The sequence below is a fragment of the Lethenteron reissneri genome, chromosome 35, assembly GCF_015708825.2.
Source record: "Lethenteron reissneri isolate LAM-NWPU_2019-01 chromosome 35, ASM1570882v1, whole genome shotgun sequence".
NCBI lineage: Eukaryota > Metazoa > Chordata > Hyperoartia > Petromyzontiformes > Petromyzontidae > Lethenteron > Lethenteron reissneri.
Window position 1 is genome coordinate 13,061,928 of NC_083813.1, and position 19,325 is coordinate 13,081,252.

General features: G+C 54.0%; 1 protein-coding gene across 3 annotated transcripts in view; it reads left to right on the forward strand.

Moving 5' to 3' along the window:
• The first annotated feature begins 1,515 nt into the window (after positions 1-1,515).
• Positions 1,516-19,325, forward strand: part of LOC133350965 (calcium-transporting ATPase type 2C member 1-like) — a 39,182-nt gene continuing 21,372 nt past the window's right edge. The window contains exons 1-8 of one of the 3 annotated variants that reach the window (XM_061565824.1): positions 1,516-1,934; positions 4,128-4,235; positions 7,558-7,674; positions 11,151-11,240; positions 13,735-13,770; positions 14,482-14,543; positions 18,150-18,258; positions 18,850-19,005. In XM_061565824.1, coding sequence (XP_061421808.1) covers positions 1,824-1,934; positions 4,128-4,235; positions 7,558-7,674; positions 11,151-11,240; positions 13,735-13,770; positions 14,482-14,543; positions 18,150-18,258; positions 18,850-19,005 — 789 coding nt within the window. In that variant the 5' untranslated portion in view covers positions 1,516-1,823. Of the gene's footprint in view, positions 1,935-2,872; positions 2,970-4,127; positions 4,236-7,557; positions 7,675-11,150; positions 11,241-13,734; positions 13,771-14,481; positions 14,544-18,149; positions 18,259-18,849; positions 19,006-19,325 lie in introns of those variants that run through there. The other 2 variants (XM_061565826.1, XM_061565825.1) reach the window with 2 other exon arrangements.

The following is a 19,325-nucleotide window of genomic DNA, read 5'->3' on the forward strand; positions in this document are numbered from 1 at the left end:
TTTTTTGGGGGGTGGTGGTTAGTTCGCGTAAATATACCTGTGTTAATAAACCCGCTACCACCTACACAGCCAAGGTTTGTCACGCAAACAATAAAACACAAACTTACGGATGACTTTGGTCGCGCAAGGCGACCTGTCCAACCTTCCCTATACTCTGCACTCCGGTCGTGTTCTGTGCGGCTTGTGGCTGTGACATTCCGACCCCAACCCCGACTGGAGGTCTGTGAAAAAGAGCTTTAGAGCTCATCGGATTCCTCCTGCGGCCTCACGATACACAACGTCAAGATTCATACACAACGTCAAGATTCATACACAACGTCAAGATTCATACACAATGTCAAGATTCATACACAGAGTACATAATGTCAGGATTCATACACAATGTCAAGATTCATACACAGAGTACACAACGTCAATATTCATATACAGAGTACACAATGTCAAGATTCATACACAATGTCAAGATTCATACACAGAGTACATAATGTCAGGATTCATACACAATGTCAAGATTCATACACAGAGTACACAACGTCAATATTCATATACAGAGTACACAATGTCAAGATTCATACACAATGTCAAGATTCATACACAAACTACACAATGTCAAGATTCATACACAAAGTACACAACGTCAAGATTCATACACAATGTCAAGATTCATACACAAACTACACAACGTCAAGATTCATACACAATGTCAAGATTCATACACAAAGTACACAACGTCAATATTCATACACAATGTCAAGATTCATACACAAACTACACAACGTCAAGATTCATACACAATGTCAAGATTCATACACAAAGTACACAACGTCAATATTCATACACAATGTCAAGATTCATACACAAAGTACACAACGTCAATATTCATACACAATGTCAAGATTCATACACAAACTACACAACGTCAAGATTCATACACAAAGTCAAGATTCATACACAAAGTACACAACGTCAATATTCATACACAATGTCAAGATTCATACACAAAGTACACAACGTCAATATTCATACACAATGTCAAGATTCATACACAAACTACACAACGTCAAGATTCATACACAAAGTCAAGATTCATACACAAAGTACACAACGTCAATATTCATACACAATGTCAAGATTCATACACAAACTACACAACGTCAAGATTCATACACAAAGTCAAGATTCATACACAAAGTACACAACGTCAATATTCATACACAATGTCAAGATTCATACACAAAGTACACAACGTCAATATTCATACACAATGTCAAGATTCATACACAAAGTCAAGATTCATACACAAAGTACACAACGTTAATATTCATACACAATGTCAAGATTCATACACAAACTACACAACGTCAAGATTCATACACAAAGTCAAGATTCATACACAAAGTACACAATGTAACAAACATCCCCCACGTGAGCACGGGGGGATCGGGAACAAAGCAGGGCAGGAATCGATTCCCCATCTCGACGATTTGCGAATTCTCTCGCCGGGAATCGAATCGACCACAGCTCTCGATCTCGTGTCGAGCGACACTGCGAAGTGGAGCGGCGGCGATCCCCGCGGGAGACCGAGACACGCGGCCCCAGAGAGCCCCTCTGCCGCCGCCACCGGAGCCGCACACCGCCCGACCGCCCGACCCCTCGCACCGGGCCCCGCCACCGGTCCCTGTGGTGGGGAGAGACGTCGGCGGCCGCCGGGGAAACACCGAGCCGAGCCGAGGTGGTCCGCGCCCCGGCGCGATGCGGGGCCTCGGCGCTCGGATAGACGCTCGCCCGGGACCGCGCGGCCTTCCGCGGCCTCTGTGAGCAGCATGGCAGGGGGTCTGGCCCGGCTTGTCGGCCTTGCGAAGCGCGCTGCGGCCTCGTGGGGACCGCGGGGAGCCGATCAGGCAGGGGGCGGAGGAGCGGGCGGCTTCCGCAAGGTGCGACTGGCGTGGCGGTGTTGTGTGTGGCGGTGCGTGGGTTGGGTGCTGTTGTTGTTGTGGTGGCGTGTTGTTGTTGTTGTGGTGCTGCTGCTGGTGGTGTCATGGGGAGCGGTAGTGTCGCGGTTAGCGCTACGCTGCGCTACGGACCTGGCGACCCGAGTTCGATTCCCGCTCACGGCCAACACCGGTGACGATTATCTGAACCGGTCCTGGGCCTCCCCTAGGTCGACTCGGCCTCAAATGAGTACCCGGTAAGGTGTGTAAACATCTCCACTCGGGAGACAAAGGCGGCCGGGCGAGGTGATGGCCACCCACCCTCTCGTGTACCGTTCTGGCCTTCATAGGTGCTCGCTAACAGCTCTAGCCCCTACAGTCTGTTCAGGCTACACGGGGGATCTTCTCTTGGTGGGGTGGAGTGGTGAGGAGGGGGGGGGGGTTGATGGGAGGTGGAGTGGTGAGGAGGGGGGGGTTGATGGGAGGTGGAGTGGTGAGGAGGGGGGGGGGGGTTGATGTGAGGTGGAGTGGTGAGGAGGGGGGGGTTGATGGGAGGTGGAGTGGCTCGGAGTGGTGTGATTTAAAGTGGCGTCGAGCGACGGGCTCTGATATTCTCTGCGGGTCAAACCGGGGGACCCGGGAAAGCCATCGGGGTCGAGCCCTTGGGGGTCGCGGGGTTTCGTGACAGGGAGGGCATTGCGCTCCCACATGGGGCTCGGGGAGACTGGAGCTGCCATGGGACACTGAAGCCGCGGGGGGGTTCTGGGAAGGAGCGAGCAGCACGGGGGTGGATGTTGGTGGGCGTCCCACGGTCCCGCGGTGATTAATTAGCGACTCTCCCGTGACGCCCCCGACCGCCTATAAAGCGCCGCGCCCCGCGGCTGCTTCCAGCCGGGCGCTGGGTGCGGGCAGACGCAGCAGCAGCAGGAGGAGAAGCAACAGGGGGAAGAGACGAGTGGGAAGAGAGACCGTGGGGGGGGGGGGGGTAGCAGGAGGGAGAGGATGCCTCGCCGGCCTCGCCGTGGATCGGGGAAGCGCGTAAGACGGTCGCCTGGCCACTGCGTTGGGCTCCAGCGGGGCTGCGGTGGTGGGGTGGTGTGTATCATGATGTGGTGGACGTGGTGATGTGGTGGACGTGATGATGTGGCTGTGATGTTGTGGTGGACGTGGTGATTTGGTGGACGTGATGGAGTGGTGGCTGTGATGGGGTGGTGTGTATAATGATGTGGTGGGTGTGATGGGGCGGTGTGTATAATAATGTGGTGGGTGTGATGGGGCGGTGTGTATAATGATGTGGTGGACGTGGTGATGTGGTGGACGTGATTGAGTGGTGGCTGTGATGGGGTGGTGGATGCGACGGTGGAAGATGGATTTTCACGTCAGCTGTGCTGCGGCGAGGGAGATGGCTGTTTTGTGGTCGCGATTTAAATAAAGTGCAGGGCCGGCCTGAGCTCAAGCGCCCAGCTCACAGGAATGTTCCGGAATCATTTTCGTTGCTGCACAGAACTGTGTACATTTCGTCAATTTACATTGTCAAAATCGGATTTTTTTGTTATCCTGGAGGAATCCAATGAGCTGTAAAGTGATTGTTGGCCACGTTCGAGATAACTCATAATGTTAAATATCACCTGGCTTCTCTCTCTTGATTTCTATAAAATACAGTACTAATGTGTCGAGGATTCATTGCTGCAAGTCAATTCACGACTTCATCTTTTAAAATTTTCGTTTGTAATGTTCCTCATTTTTACCCGTCTCAATCTGACCATTTTCTCGTCCTCGTTGCCATCAATGTAACACGGCAATATACATTTCACACCGTACATTAGCTGTGGTAAGTGACATCGAAACTGGCCCTCCCGTGCCGACTCGTGCTGAAGTGTGGACAAACAACCCACATGCTGCTCAGGGCTGTACATTTTTACATCTCATCTAGCGTGCACGATGACTCGTGTGTCTCGTGAGCGGAACACAGCACTGCTGTGTAAGTTATCACAGTCCATAGTTTCACTCTACGTGCTTGAAGCTTCCTCGCAGCAGGAACTGAAGAAGATCAATCCCTTGGCACGTGTGTCGAAACGTCGGAAGGCGAATAGATCGGAGGGTGTAACAAATTGATAGTAATCGTCTGATCAATACGTCGTTGATTACCTCTAATGTATTTTCTCGATGTGTCCACCTCGCCTCGCGCGTCTGTAGGACAAGCCAGACGAGCCTGGACTTGGCAAGAATGAGACCATGATCCGCGTCCTGCCATCCAAGGAGGCGGCGGCGCTGGCGGTGGACGAGGTGGCGTGCATGCTGCAGGTACCCGCGCAGAGCCCCGCCAGGCCGGAGTCGCGTGGCACTACCACACAAAGACAAACGGTGGCAAAGACAGCCTACATGGGCCTTTGGGGCTAACGCTCATTGGCGAGCGCCAATGAAGGCCGGCACGGCGTTCGAAGGGGTGGTGTGGCCACGACCACGCCTGGCTGCCTTTGTCAGCGCAGATGCTTCCTGTACCAGGGACTCTTTTTAAGGCGTATGTGTACCTAGGGGAGGCGCTGGAATGGTGAAGATGATCGCCATGTTAACAGTGGTCGGAATTCCAACTTGGGCAGCCGTGTTTGTAGTGCGCTATGCTCGCTGTGGCGGTCGCGCTTCCTCGCTGCCGACATGCGAGACGCGCACACGCTGTTCTCGCGGTGTTTGTGCAAACACGGCAACAAGAGTTGCTCCCGTGCCTCGGAGGCTGACGTGTCTTAGCTTTCCAGCTCATTGACTTGCGCTCGCCCCTCCCTCACCGCGCAGCAGTGTCCTGCCCGTTCACCTGTGGGTTTACATTCGCTGTGTTTACACAGTGAGGTTTAGCAACTTTTCTCAGGGCCTTGAGGTGGTCTTAGTGACTCGGAGAATGTCCGAATGAATGATAACTTTACATTCTTCGTCCCGAACTGTGCTTGTTCACAACTGCCAACGCAGCAGCACCAAATAATACATCCAGATAAGTTAACCAGGCTATTTGCTCCGCTTGATACGTGGTGAATTGCTTTAATGTCGGTGAATTGTCGCAGTTCATAGTGGAGTTGGGAAGTGAAAAGCGAAACTGGACTAACCAGTATCGCCACCGCCCTGTGTACACATGCGCGGCGACTTGTTTTTCCTCAGATTCATGTTCAAAGTGAAGTTTGAGTGATAATTAAAGAGACGTGGCGGCGTGGTGGGCGGGTCCGGTGGAGGTGGCGTGGTGGTGGATTTAGAGTTGTGTAAGAAACATTCCTTCAAGTAGACAAACTTTGCAGAGCGCAACATCGGAAAGGGGACGTGGCGGGTGATATTAATTAAATAATCCTGCCTGCCCATCGCTGGCTGCTGCGCCCTCCTCATTCGTTAGAAAGTGAGCCGAGCGAACGGGGGATTCACGCTCGGGGAGAGGAGCGGTGACGTTGATGAGGCGCGAGCGGCGCAGCGGTGGAGAAGGGGGATGCGTGGAGAGGGAAGGACGGGTCCTGCTGGTGCGAGACCGGCACGCTTACTCGGCGTATTTAATGACGGCGTCTGAAGGAGCAGAAACCACGGCGTGGCATAATTCGTCTTCAGATCTAATATTCGCGAGAACCTCCCTCGTGAGTCGAGTTGTAACTATTCACCTCCCGGGCAGTTGCAAGTCGATTAAAGCACCGGTTTTCACTTTTTACACTGTGATGAATGTGACAGCCACTCGTGGCTGGATTGGTCACGTGAACCCATTACGTACAACGTACGGGTATAAAAAGCGATTCGATGCATACATCGTGAGCTTGTTCACTGTTGGATGGAGCCCTGTTGTTATGCCTTCACTCATGAGTCCGCAAGCGACCGGAGGCATTCGCAGAGGCAGTTTGAGATGGCTGCACTGCAACGAACGTTGACCATTCACCCCGTGAGGCTTCAACGAGCTCCCACTCGACACTTTTACTGCATTACATTCTCCAACTAAAATTGGGGCAGTGTTACACGCGCCTTGCTACCGGTATCCGCACATCGTGCATTAAAGATGCAGTCACGCTCTGCAGTCGGGGTCTCTCTCTCTCATTCTCTGCCCTCCCACCTGCTTGAGTCCCAGCCTCCCTCCACCCTCCCTGCCCAGAGCTGAGCTGGCGCTGTGGGTCAGAGCCCTGCTGCCCCGAGGGGTGTCGTCTGCACCGACGCCACCTCGTAACCAGTGGCCTTGGCGTTGGGCGTTGGCCGAGTGGTTTAACGCATGCCCTGACCCACTCCTGCGGCGTAGGCTTTGGAAGCTGTGCTGCCGTGTGGCTCTTCGATGTGTTTTTGTATTGTTCTGCGTGCTGCTTGGCGCGATGTCTGACATTTCGGTCTACCGGCTTGGAGCTTCTTCAATTCGGTTTCAAGTGCCGGGAGCTTACTCAGGGAACTGTAGAACGCCGACATCGTCCTGAAGGAACGTCGGGCATGGCGCCGAACCCACGGGCATGGCGCCGAACCCACGGGCATGGCGCCGAATCCACGCGCGGCACAACCCCAAAACATCGTAGAGCCAAGAAGCATTCATCCCGTGAGCCGGTTGTGCGGTGTGGATAATGTGGCGTGACGTGAGGACTCCTAGGAAGGGCGTTCTCGCACAGTCGGCTGAGGAGCGTGGGGGAGGGGGTAGGGGAGGTGTGGAGGATGGGCAGGCAAGATAATCCCTCGACGCACACGGTCTCGTTAACCCGTGTGTGTCGCACGGAGCTTATCCTCCAGAGATTGGGGGGACGGGGGTAGGAGAAGAATTTGCAACGTGGAAGCCGAGCGCCGTGAAACGTAACGTTTGCAGCGGAGCGTGGTGAACGCTGTTCTGCCAGTGCCACGCGTGGTGCGGCAGTGTCGTTGTAGGATACGCGAGGGGAAATGTGCCCCGTATTACATTCTATACTTCAGTTAAACAACAAGTCTGGGATGCTGGCTGAGCGATTGTAAAATGCGTTTCGGGGCAGCCGTCGGGACCAGCCTGACGTTCAATGGCCCCGTTCATCCCGCACCCTTCTGTACTGTGACATCCAGTAGGGTTGGGCACTGCTTGACGTTTGTGATTCCTGACATTGGAGCCCATCCTGCCCTCTGCCTCGCGCTCCGGTCTCCAACCCGCACTCACCGGCGTGGAGAGATGTACGGTCCGAAAGCCTGCATGACTGGCATGGCATGGAGAGGCTTTCATCCAACAGTGGATTGAGAATGAGTTTTTCTGTTCTGCCCCTGTTCTGCGTGGGTTCCATCCAGGATTTCCACTTTCCTTCCATTCGCTAACAAAACCCCCGACACAGTGTTACCGGTATTGGCCAAGCATCCCAATGCTGAAAACTCACCTGCAAATGACTAAGTCGGGATCCAATGCAGCAGGACCCCACTGAAAAAGAGTCGTGAGACTCGGTGAGGCGTTCCTGGCTAAACCAGCTTAATAACAACAACAATAATAAAGTAATGATTATAATCTCCCCACCCTCTTTGTGAATTGTCATGGTTCAGGCCGATGTTTAGATTAGGGCCGTGGATTCTGACCGTTTCACTTTTAGAGACTCGTTTGCAAACTTCCGGAGCGATCGATGCATCAGCGGAGGCGTCGAATGGGAGGTTGTGACCGGCGCCGTCTTGTGTCTCACGCGTGCAGGCCAGCCTCCAGAGCGGGCTAGCCACCAGCGAAGTGCTGCACAGGAGGGCCTACCACGGCTGGAACGAGTTTGAGATAAACGAGGAGGAGCCGCTATGGAGGAAGTACATTTCCCAGGTACGCGGGGGGGGGGGGGGGGTGCTTGCGGCGCCGCGGGGGAACGGTGGTGGTGGTGGCGGCGCGCGTGATGTTTTATGTTTGCACGTTAAGCCTGAGCGAAAAGAAATCTGCAGGATCGCAAAGTGCATGAAAGCTGCCTCGCTTGTAAAAGTAATAATGCGAACTTGCGGTGGGCTCCCGGTGGGGTGTGCCATGAGGTGGCTTTCTGGCACAGCTGTTGTCAGTCTGGTGGCAAATACACGTGACTGCGTTGCCATCAGTGCCGGGCAGGGCCTCGATTATGTACATGTAGTAACTTGGATCCTCGGAGCCGTAAAAGCGAATTGCTCGTAACGAGGCAGATAAGCTGTAAGTACGGTTAGTGACCCCTTTTGGTAATTCATTGCCTCGCCACTTGGCCGTTACAACATCAACTAAAGTTTCAGGCGGCCTTGGGCAACAGTGGCAGGTGATCACGTGACCATAGGCGAGGAAGCACACGCGCGCGTGACACACGTCAAGCAGCATGGAGGGACCTCGGAGGGAGCTCCGTGGTATTCCGTGGGCCATTGCCGTACACGAAGGGTTGCACTGCTGTGTGCGGTATATCCCAATGGATTCGTTATTTCATGACGTGACCGCCGATTGCACAATTGTGCGTTTTCAACGGGGGCTCTTTTTTTAGGGGGTTCAATTCTACGGCTTACAGTCCAGACACCAGGAGTAAAACGGCGCACCCCGTTCAACAGGAATTCGAGCACTGTTTTTACAACACAAGCGGCAGTGTGCTGTGCACTCGTGACCGGTGGACTACGAAACAATGGCCGTGTTCGCTGACAGTGCGACGGCGTGACGACGGCATTCCACAAGCCGTTAGACGGAGGTCACACGGTGAGCTGCAGACGATGACGTGGCTACAGTGCGTGCGGCTGACGTTTCGCTGCAGAGAGGCTGAGATGAAAAGTTTCTCAGGGAGGAAGTTTGAATGTTAGCAGGCCGGGTTATTTTGTGATTGTTGTTGTTATTACGCTTGTTTACCCACTAGAACCTCGCTGAGTCACAAGACCCGTTCAGTCGGGTCTTCTCAAGTTTTTTCAGTCAGGGGCATTGCTGCTGCTGTGTGTAATCCCAAATGAGTAATTTGCAGGTGATTCTTCAGCTTTGGTATGGGTTTGGCCAGCACCAGTTACAGTGTATGTTTATTTTAGTTACGCGAGGAAACCGGAGAACCCGGAGGAAATCCATGCAGAACAGGGTGCGAGCACATTCAAACTTCATTTATTCACAACTCCATCATCCACACACTCAGTCATACACTCGCACACGCACTCTGCAAAACAGCGGGAGAACACACAAACCCCACGCTGGAAGGCACCCAAGTCGGGAGTCGAGCCCAGGCCAATCTTGCCGTTAGTAACGAGCATCACCACTGCACCGCGTTGCTGCCTGGGTCACGTAGACTTCTGGAATGTTACCGCAACCGCGTATCCCGAGGGTGGTTGCCATGGCTAGGACATGGGTGAACTCCACGTGTAAACAACTCGGTGCGTGGGGTTTCACATTTTGTAATTAACTTCTCTCGACGTTGGCACATTTCACGAGCGCCCTGCGGCATTTCTGCCGCGGCGTGCGTCACGTTGTGTTGGATTTCGGTGATCGCACAAGACGAGAGAAATACGTTTTTAATTTCAAGGCGACAACGTTAAATACAACTTTGGCCAGCGATTCTCCGTTCCGTTAAAAGCGTCACACGCTGCCACACGACGCGACCGACGCGCAGGAGGAGAAGGGCCTCCGCCATTATTTGCGTTAGTCTGCCTGCCGCGGTCGCCAATCATGACCATGGCCCCCAACATTTTGCTTTTTGTACCCCATGACATTTGCTAATCTTGACGTTGAGCAGCAAACGCAGCCGCCGCAAATTCCAGCTCTCTAATTATAAGTTCCCTGGGCTGCCCGCATGCGGCGTTATTGTCGGGCATTGCTCAATCACGGGCCGGCCCCGCTCCCCGTCGGTGAGATCGAGTGCCCGCCGGGAGACGTGGGAAATAATTTGGGGGTCGCTTTGACCGTAAATTAGCGACCCACGTAGAGTAGTTGCCTGTGTACTTAGCCATAATTGAGTCTGCGGTGGCGTGGCGACGCGTTGATGTCATTGCACATTAAGTTGTGTTCGAGCAAACTTGATTGACAGGCTCGAGGCGTCCGTGGATTAAATTAGCATTAATGAGTCGCGTGGCTTAATGGATGCATGCGGTCGCATCTCATGGCGCGGCATTTAGTCGAGTAAAATAAATGAGAAGATTAAATAACGCACGCGAATTGGAGACGTCGCGGTGACCGTCAAGCAAAGTTTGTGGGCTTTGGGCAGGAAGGGACGATGGCCGTGCTCCAGACTGACGATGAGAGAATGGCAGCCAGGAGAGACAAACATCTCGTGGTGAAATCGGCCGGTTCCTAGGCACAAGGCGGATAGTTACATCGCAAGATTGCGAGACATGACGGTGGCTTGGGGATGCCCGTCACCCAGCAGATGATGGCCGATGATGATGATGAATGAGCGTGTTGGTCTCGGCAGAGAGGCCGCACTGCTCGTCGACCCCGTTAGTGAAGCTGTTTATGGCGCCGCACGAGCTGTCTGGATTAAGTCGCGTGCGGCGCTTTTTATTTGACGGCGAAAAAGTTTGACGGGCAGACAGAAAAGCTTCTCGTCGCTGCACGGCGCTCTCCGCCGAACGAAAACATTCGGCGCGCCCTTTGGTGGCGCGGGGGTGACGGCGAGGTGGAACGGTTCCACAGAGGAGTCTCATCACGGGTGGCGACGGCATGAAGCGCCACCGAGAAAGCTCCGGGTAATTGGTCTCTGAAGCGTTTAATTAGCGCGGAGCCAAGAGCGCCGTCGAGAAGCGACCCGGCGTCAGCGCCCCCCCACCCCTCCGTTGCTGTCGCCTGTCGTGCGCCGTGCCACTTGGTGACCGAGTGTGGCGAGTTTTGAGAAACTGGGGGTTGCCGCTTGGATTTAAGGGGGCAGCCGGGGGGGGGGCGGGGCGGCAATATCTGTCGTTGTGCTCTACTGTCTATGCTGCCGTAGCCACCTTCACCAAACCCATAGAGCAAGCAGTATGGTGGACTATGGTCTAATAAACCCCCACGATACCACTGCTGACACGGTCCCTTAAAAAAAAAACACACATCCTCCTTCTCCACGTTGTACTTTGACTTAAAATCACGGGGATCTCCTTTCCCAAAGACCCAAAATGCCAAGCGACAAGCAACAAACAGCGCTATTAAAGGTGTAAGAGATGAGAGCTTTTTCGTTTCTTGAATGGTGGACATCTGCACATGTGCATTCGCAGATTGTCATGTGTTATAAAGAAGCCTTATTTTGTGGAGGCCGGCAGTGACTCTGGTCCCGTGTTGTTGCGTGTGGTTGCGTGTGGTCCCGTGTTGTTGTGTGTGGTCGCGTGTGGTCGTGTGTGGTTGTGCCGCCACAGTTCAAGAACCCCCTGATTCTGCTGCTGCTCTCTTCGGCCGTCATCAGCGTCCTCATGAACCAGATCGACGACGCGGTCAGCATCACTGTGGTGAGAGTCGCACGGGGGCCGAAGGACGGCACCGCCAGGCCCTGCCGCGTCCCGGCAAATGACAGCGCGCGATGCTGGCGCGTGTCGCTCGGTTGCGTGCATCTCTCGGTTGTGTTTTTGCAGCGAAACAATGACGGTGGGGAGGGAGGGGGGGGTGCTCAGATGTCAGAGACGCCGCGCCTGGCACTGCCGAGGTGCTGGGCTGGAATCCGGGTTTTTAGTCGCCGATCATTAAATTGGGTTCTCCACTGGAGTGAAGTTTCATGGTCTCAGCCCAGTTACCAAGGACCACACGAAAATAAACCGTCGCAATCGTTTTGGTTCTGCACTCAGTTTGGCCAAATCATAAATATATCGGTTTGACTGTCGTGCAAGAGGTCACTGTAAGGGATTTCAGAGGTAGCTCTGTGGTGTCCGCTTTCACGGGCCAGTCTCAAACCAGAAGGAGCTTCTGCTGCTCTGTGAGAGATCCGAACGATGCTTTGTCACTTGGTGCAACGCCGATAGCGCAAGCAAATAAAAACTGGGGCAAAAGATTAAATTGTTAATAAAAAAAACATGACAATTTAATTATTGTTTAAAATGTAAGATGCTTAACATAATCCTTCCTCCTTTTCAAAGACGGCATTACGGCAGCGGTGTTTGGTGTTGTTGTGATGTGCCGTTGCATAACTCTCTCGCCGCCGCCTTGCTCTATATTAAGCGCTATTGTTTGCGAGCGAAAGTGGACTGCGAGCGAAAGTGGACGGCGCGCTTCTTGTGGTTCTGCCGTCCGCCTCGCGATGTGTGCGTGTACCGTGTCTGTACACGGCACACGCACGCACACACACGCACACGCACACACCCGCACATGCGCACGCACGCACACACACGCACACACACGGGAGTCGGGGGGGGGGGGGGCGGTGGCACAGCGGTTATCGCATCTTGCTACGAATCGGCGACCTGCTCACGACCAAATACAAAGGCGAATATTTGAACCGGTCCTGGGCCTCTCCTAGGTTGGCTCAGTCTCAAATGAGTACCTTGTACGGCGTGCTGGCCACCCACCCCCTCGTGTGCTGTGCCAGCCTTCATAGGTGCTACTCGCCAAAAGCACTTGCCCCAGCAGTCTGATGCAGGCTACATGGGGGATCTTTGTCTTGGCGCTCACCGCCGGAGTTGGCAATGCGACAGCTACTTGAGCTGTAAACGCTGCACCGTTTCTTCGCGCCGCCGCGGCACCGCTGACGGTCGCTACCGCGACCTGTCCTGAAGTTGGCGCCGGGTCAACTTGCCTCAAAACGAGAACCTGACACGGCGTGGCACCGCCTGTATGGGGCCGCGCCACTCGCTTACGGGAAGTCCCGCCACTTAGCGCCAGCGCTGGCGCTGGGAAACAGCCCTTGCCCTGGCGAGCTCGCTGCAAGGAAATTGCAAAAACAAAAGAAACACGTGTCGTTGCTGTATGTACATACGTTTAACTTATTTTGCATCTTATTCTTGGTTCTTTCGGTAAAGTCACGTAGAAGGGAAATAATAAAATAAAAATAAAATAAAGCAATATAGTTTTTATTTTTATTTTTATTATTTTATTACTTCCCTTCTACGTGACTTTACCGAAAGAACCAAGAATATGAATCCCTGCAGTCACGAAAGCTTTAAATCGAAATTCTTTTGCATCGTACGCGGCCAACCGTACTCATCGGAGGTGCGGGGAAAGGACCACAAACTGCTGAGTGTGAACTGGTGTGCATTGAGTCCCAAAAGCGCAAAGCTGCCAGCAACAAACAGCAACAAACAGCACGATGGAAAGTGGAACACACAAGAGTGGTAACACTTTTCCTTAATCGAGCAAGGTTATTATAAGAACGTGGGGAATAGAGATAATGGAAGTGAAGCAGTGCCAGGAAAGAAACAGAAATAAGAGATAAAGTGGATGGATGGGTGGGTGAGTGGGTGGGTGGGTGGGTGGATGGGTGGGTGGGTGAGCGTGTGGGTGAGCCTGTGGGTGAGTGAGCAGGTGTCCTCAACACATAGGACATTAACCACAGTAGTGGTAGCAGTGGGCGCAAGTGTGCATCTAGTTGCATTGTGTACACGTACGTGTGTATGCTTGTGTCCGTGCGTGTATGCGTGTACGTGCATGTACGTGCCTGTGCATACATGTGTACGTGCGTGCGTGTGTGTGCGGGCGCGTGTACCTGCGTGTGCGTGCGTGCGAGCGGTAATCGTAATTGTTAAAACAGGCATCAAAACCGGCACGGCCATCTGGTGGTGGCGCCATGCGGGGAGGTTTGCGATCTCGCGCAAGAGCCCAGTGCGTCATCCGATGAGCGCGGCTGGAACAGATGCTCATCCGCTTGGTCCCCGGACAACGCTGCGAGTGCTGAACCCATTAATTAGCGCCCGCGCTGTGTCCCTCTTAAGTGGATTATCGTAAACTTAATTGTTTGTGTTTTGTTGCCGTTTCCCCACCCCCCGCACCCCCCGCACCCTGCCCCTTGCGGACCAGGCAATCGTGATCGTCGTGACGGTCGCCTTCGTGCAGGTACGTGTTCACAAAGCGCGCATGGTCTGGATTTGCGACGTAATAATTGCACGACACAAACGAGCGTCCCGTCTTCATGCGTGGAGCCCCACAAATTGAGGTTGAGTTCTAAACCGAGTGGACACCGTTTTTAAGCATACCTCGTATAAGCACAGTTCTGGTATAAGAAACATGTGCTGACATCACGCTGGTGGGGGGAATGTGAAGAGAAATTCCTGATATGCCCGAGGTGGGGGGGTGTGCTTATATCCAGCTGACACTGGACTTGCCTCACTGCCGCGCAGAATAGGGGGGCCTGCAGCCGAGGCAATTTGGTAGTGCGGCCACGTTGTGTTGGTCAACGCGGCCAAAGCAGCTCGGATGTGGCCACATGCAGAATGAGTCTGTATGGCTCACGGCTCGCACAATCCCACGGTGGATCGAGCAGACGCGATGGCTCGGCGATGACCGCATGGCGGCTCCGAGGCGTCGTCCCACTCGCTCTCATCGACCGCCTGCGGGGCGGTTGTCTGCTTACTCATTTCTACTCGCTTGTTTTTGCCTCTCGTTTCTGTTCGCTCCATTGCTGCTGCACTGCTTTGTTATATAATTGCGTTTGTAATTTCGGTGACCCGGGTCCATGTTGCAAATGAGAGACGTCCATTCCTGGTGTCTTGTTTGGTCCCTCGTGTGGCGACGCTGACATTTGAGACGTGCGTCGCTGCGTTGCAGGAATACAGGTCGGAGAAGTCGCTCGAAGAGCTGAACAAGCTGGTCCCGCCTGAGTGCCACTGGTACGTCGCTCGCTGGTGCCCCCCGTCCCCCTCTCCCAACATCCCCCAGCGTGATCGGTGATTAGTGACGGGGGGGGGGGGGGGGCGTGGGGTTGCCGAGCGAGCGAATTGTGAACACCGCCTTCACGCAGTTCACAGGGGCCCGGTGATTGGATCAGATTCCCTCCTGTTGCTGTCTCCCATCGGTGTGGTTGAGTGCAATTACAATGACATGTGAAATGCATACAGCGTGTAGATGTGTCTGTGGGTTAGGTCTGTGGCCTTTCTTGAGCATGTCAAATATGATGCAACGTAAATATGGCAGGTCTAAATGCGACCCCAACTCAAGACACTGTACAGATATTATGGGCATATTTATTTTATATAAATGTATTGTATCGAGAGAAAGGGGCAGTCATTCACACACGAAGGAAACAAGGAGATCTTGAGCCAGGACTCGGGCAGGGGCAGGAAGTGAACAGCACGGATGGATCGGGGCAGGGAGTTCCGGACTGTGGGGACAGCAGAGGAGAACGAGCAACCTCCCCCTGAGAAAGCCTCGGTTGTTGGAGCGAAGAGTGCGTGGAGGGGGATTAGAGTGAGATGAAAGGGGAGAGGTAGGAGAGTGTGTGGAGGGGAGTAGAGTGAGATGAGAGGGGAGAGGTAGGAGAGTGCGTGGAGGGGAGTAGAGTGAGATGAGAGGGGAGAGGTAGGCAGGGGCGAGTCCATGGAGCATCTTGAAGCTGGTGAATGCATTCTTGGAATTGATCCGGGATTGGATCGGGTGCCACAGGACATCCTTAACCCAACATCACTCGAGATAAAAAAAAACAGCACCTCCGTATGAGAATGCTTCGGCATTTTTTTATCGAATCAGTCATCCCAGTGGTCACAGATGCCCATGCGAGTCTCTCATTGTGCTCGGCATCGACGTTTTACCACACGTGTATTTTTGAATTAATCCTCAGGAGGGAATGTGCTCACAAAAGCAGCCTCTGCATTAGTTATGAGGCCACGTAAATAATTGAGCGTATATTTTCGTGCAGCGAACGACTTGATGCAGCGCCCTTCGGTAGCCAGCGCGTCGCCGCTTCGCAGCCGAGGTGCTGCTGCTCGCGGTGTGGAGGGTGCTCGCCTTCCGCTTCTTCAATTTAAACAAAAGTTGTTGAATCCGCAGGCTGCACGCCCATTGCGGACGAAGCATTCGTTGGGAAGCCGTTGGGGGTCGTGCAACGGCCCCGAGGAAGCGCATCTCACGGAACGACTTTTAGAAATCCCTTCTTCGAGTGTCCTTCGTTCCACACAGTCGGGGTTAGCACTTCCCCACTGGCTCGGCAGATGAGAGCCAAACCGATGTTGACATTCTCAGCTGGAATTGAGCTACTTTAGGTTCAGGATCAAAGTAAACGTGATGGTATTTATTTGTGTAGTTATCGTTGACCGGGCTGAGACCATCTACTCACGACACTTGAGATCCCGGTTCAGCCCGAGGCAGTGGCTGAAACCCAGATTCGAGCGCCGGATATTAGCGGTGCCTCCTCAGCGTCTCTGCCCTCCGAGCCCGCCGGCGTCCTCTTGGGGAACGTGGCTCTTGAGATTTTTGCCACGCGCCGCCTTGGCAGCGTTGCCCACGTCGCTTGGGAGCTCTCTGGCATCGACTTGGCCTGGTGCCAGCCGCTATATTTGGCCACCGAGCAAAGCGTGCGGCAAGCAGCCACAACCGACTGCAGGGCCTTTGTGTTCTCTGCTATTGTTCAGACGCAGTTTGATTTTATGTGTCGTCTGTCAAAACACAAAGCTATCTCTGGCTGTTGCTGTTCCGACCGGGACAATTATAGTGGGGGCGAGGCGAGAGACGGATCGAGCCTGCATTGTGTCCGTTCCGTTCGCTGCCTCCGAACTCCGCGTGGCATAACACGGAACGCCTACCCGCTCAGGAATTGTTTCATGTCACGTGGCATTGGTTGTCGTAGTAGTAGTAGTAATAATAGGAGGGCCGATTGGCCAGACGGGCGTCGAAGCGGTCTGCACAAATCTGGCGACCAAGGGAAAGGCCTCGGAGCAGATGGTGGCAGTGGCTGCACGATCTGGCATTGGGTCGAAAGCATTGCTGCGGTTTTGGCGGTGGCTTCGGTGGCTTTGGCTGTGATGGCATCTTGATCTTGAATACCAATTCAGAGCCCCAACACGGGGAAGAAAAGTGTTTTTAATCAGTGAGCATTATCTGATGTGACATGTAAATTATAAACACTGTGGTCATGACTGACATATAGAACTTGAACTGAAAAGTTCCCAGAGATGGAAGGAAAGATAGATGCTTGGAATTTGACTGAGCGACAGAAAAAGTGCCATGGATGAGGGAACAAACACAAACCAGATCATCATATTGAGAATTCGGAATGGACGAGACTTGTAGCAGAATGGCAGCCAAACAAAGGAGCGCTTCCAAGAGGAGGACGACCAGAGCGGAGACGGAGCACTGAGATTCATTCGAGCGAGATGCACGTTAGTGGCACTGGGTCGTGCGGGATGGTGATGGCTTGCGTCGCCTTCGTCCAGCAGCGGATTCATCGTGGCCAATGGTGTTGATGATGAGCGACGGGAGAGGCCGCACGGTCGCCTCGGGCAGGTGGCAGGGCCCGGCGGCCGCGGCCTCCGTCGAAGCCGCGTTGGGCCGGATGAGACTCGCCGGCCTCTCGTGACCTTCGCTGGCACCGAGAGCGCCACCTGGCATGCGGCGGTGCCAGCGTTTCACGCGCCTGCGCCCCCGAGAGGGATCGGGTGGTTACAATCGATGGCAAGCTCTCTGAATTATGCAGGTGTCGGATGTTTCGATTTACATTTGAGATCGAGCGTTTATTTTTAATTTTAGCCGAATTATTAATAACTTCGCCTTCGGCCAAATCGCTCGTGGCACACACGGCCTTGCCGCATCACGGAGGCCAAGCGGGGCGGGGCCTGGTTACTGCTTGGCTGGGCAAATGTAACCACCAACAAAAGGGCTGTCCGTGTACAAGTGCGATTATAACATCGGGAGGAGAGCGATGTCACATCTGGTCTCAATAATAACTATAACACTTATCAAGTTTTTATGGCCAGGCGAGAACCTAAGAGACCAGGATAGACTCATTTGCAAGAGAGACCTGGAGGCATGAGTCTGCCAGTAGTCGGGGGCCATGATGGCTGCTCCGCATATCATCCAAATTGAATAATTTTCAAATTTTGCTCATGGTCCTGACGCCGGCACACAATGGTCTACTCTTGCGAATGACGCGAGGGGATCTTTAATATGTGCGGGTGGGTGCGTGGGTTGTATCCTACCCTGTGGTGGTGAGTCCTCAACTTTGGTGGAGGAATCAATGAGTGATGATCATGGAAACCGTAACCATGACAGCAGCGATGATGAGTGAAAAGGGGGGCGAACTGTTCACCGGTGAGTGAGTGAGTGAGCGAGCAAGTTGTGTGAATCGGTGAGCACTTGATCATCGGTCACCACGACTGCCGCTTCACTCTGAACTCTATCCGGTGCAGTGGTGAGTTAGCAACTGGGTGCCGCACCCCAAATCCTATAGCGGCAGAATCCCAGCCTGGGCTGAACGTTCGTGCTTGGCCGTCTTGTGACCACAGCGTCCGCGAGGGCCGCATGGAAAAGCTGCTGGCGCGCGAGCTGGTGCCGGGCGACACCGTCACGCTCTCCGTGGGCGACCGCGTACCCGCCGACCTGCGCCTCTATGAGGTAGGCCTCGCTTCCGTCACGACGCGGGGACGGGGTGCGTGGGGGTCGTATTGTCGCGATAGGTATTTGTGCCCCGGAGTTCAAGCAGTGTTTAAGTATCCTTACCAGGTGGTCCAAATTCTGTGGGGTCAAAATGGTATCTGCGGAGGGTCATGGCTCAAATCCGTCGGCCGCCCTGGTTAATTTATGCGCTGGGTGTAATAACCGTAACTGCTTCAGAGGACGTCACAGATCGCCCGATATTACCGGCAAGAGTCGGCCGCTGTGCGTGCTGGAATCGGAATCCAAAGTTGCCAATTCAAATAATTACACTGCGAATTACTCAATTGTACTGTACACACAGCAGCAATCATCGCCCCTCCCCCCCCCCCTCCTGGCAGGCCGATGCCCCCCCAGGTCACACTTACGCATGAGACACTCACCTGGTCTCTTGAAATGTCACCTGGTTACACAAAACCAACCTGAAACCTGAACTTGCAATGCTGGGGGCCTTGAGCTGGCGTGGCATTGCGGCGAGCGCCCCCCATGCTGGCGGTCACCCTGACGCCGGTCCCACGGGGGGCCGGGATGTTCCCCGTCGTCTCCGTGCAGTCGATCGACCTGTCCATCGACGAGTCGAGCTTCACGGGCGAGACGGAGCCCAGCAGGAAGACGACGTCCATCGTGGCGCGGGCCCTCAACGGCGACATGGCGGCGCGCACCAACATCGCCTTCATGGGCACGCTGGTGCGCTGCGGCAAGGGCAAGGTGCGTGCGGCGACCCACGCCGGCCGGCCGGCCGGCGCCCGTGACCCGTCCCATGCCGGCTCGGTCGCTCGCTTGCTCGCATCCCCACTTGCTCGCTCGCATCCCTATTGAATGACTCGCTCACTTACGTCGCCTTATGAATCGCTGTGCTCACTCACGTCCCTACTAAATCACTCACTCGCCAACTCACATCCGCACTCGGGCACTCACATCTTACTCATTCGCATCCTTAATAACTCGGATCTCTACCCACTCGCTCACATCCTCGTTCGCTCGTTCACTCACTCTCATCCCCACTCACTCACACTTATGTCTCACCC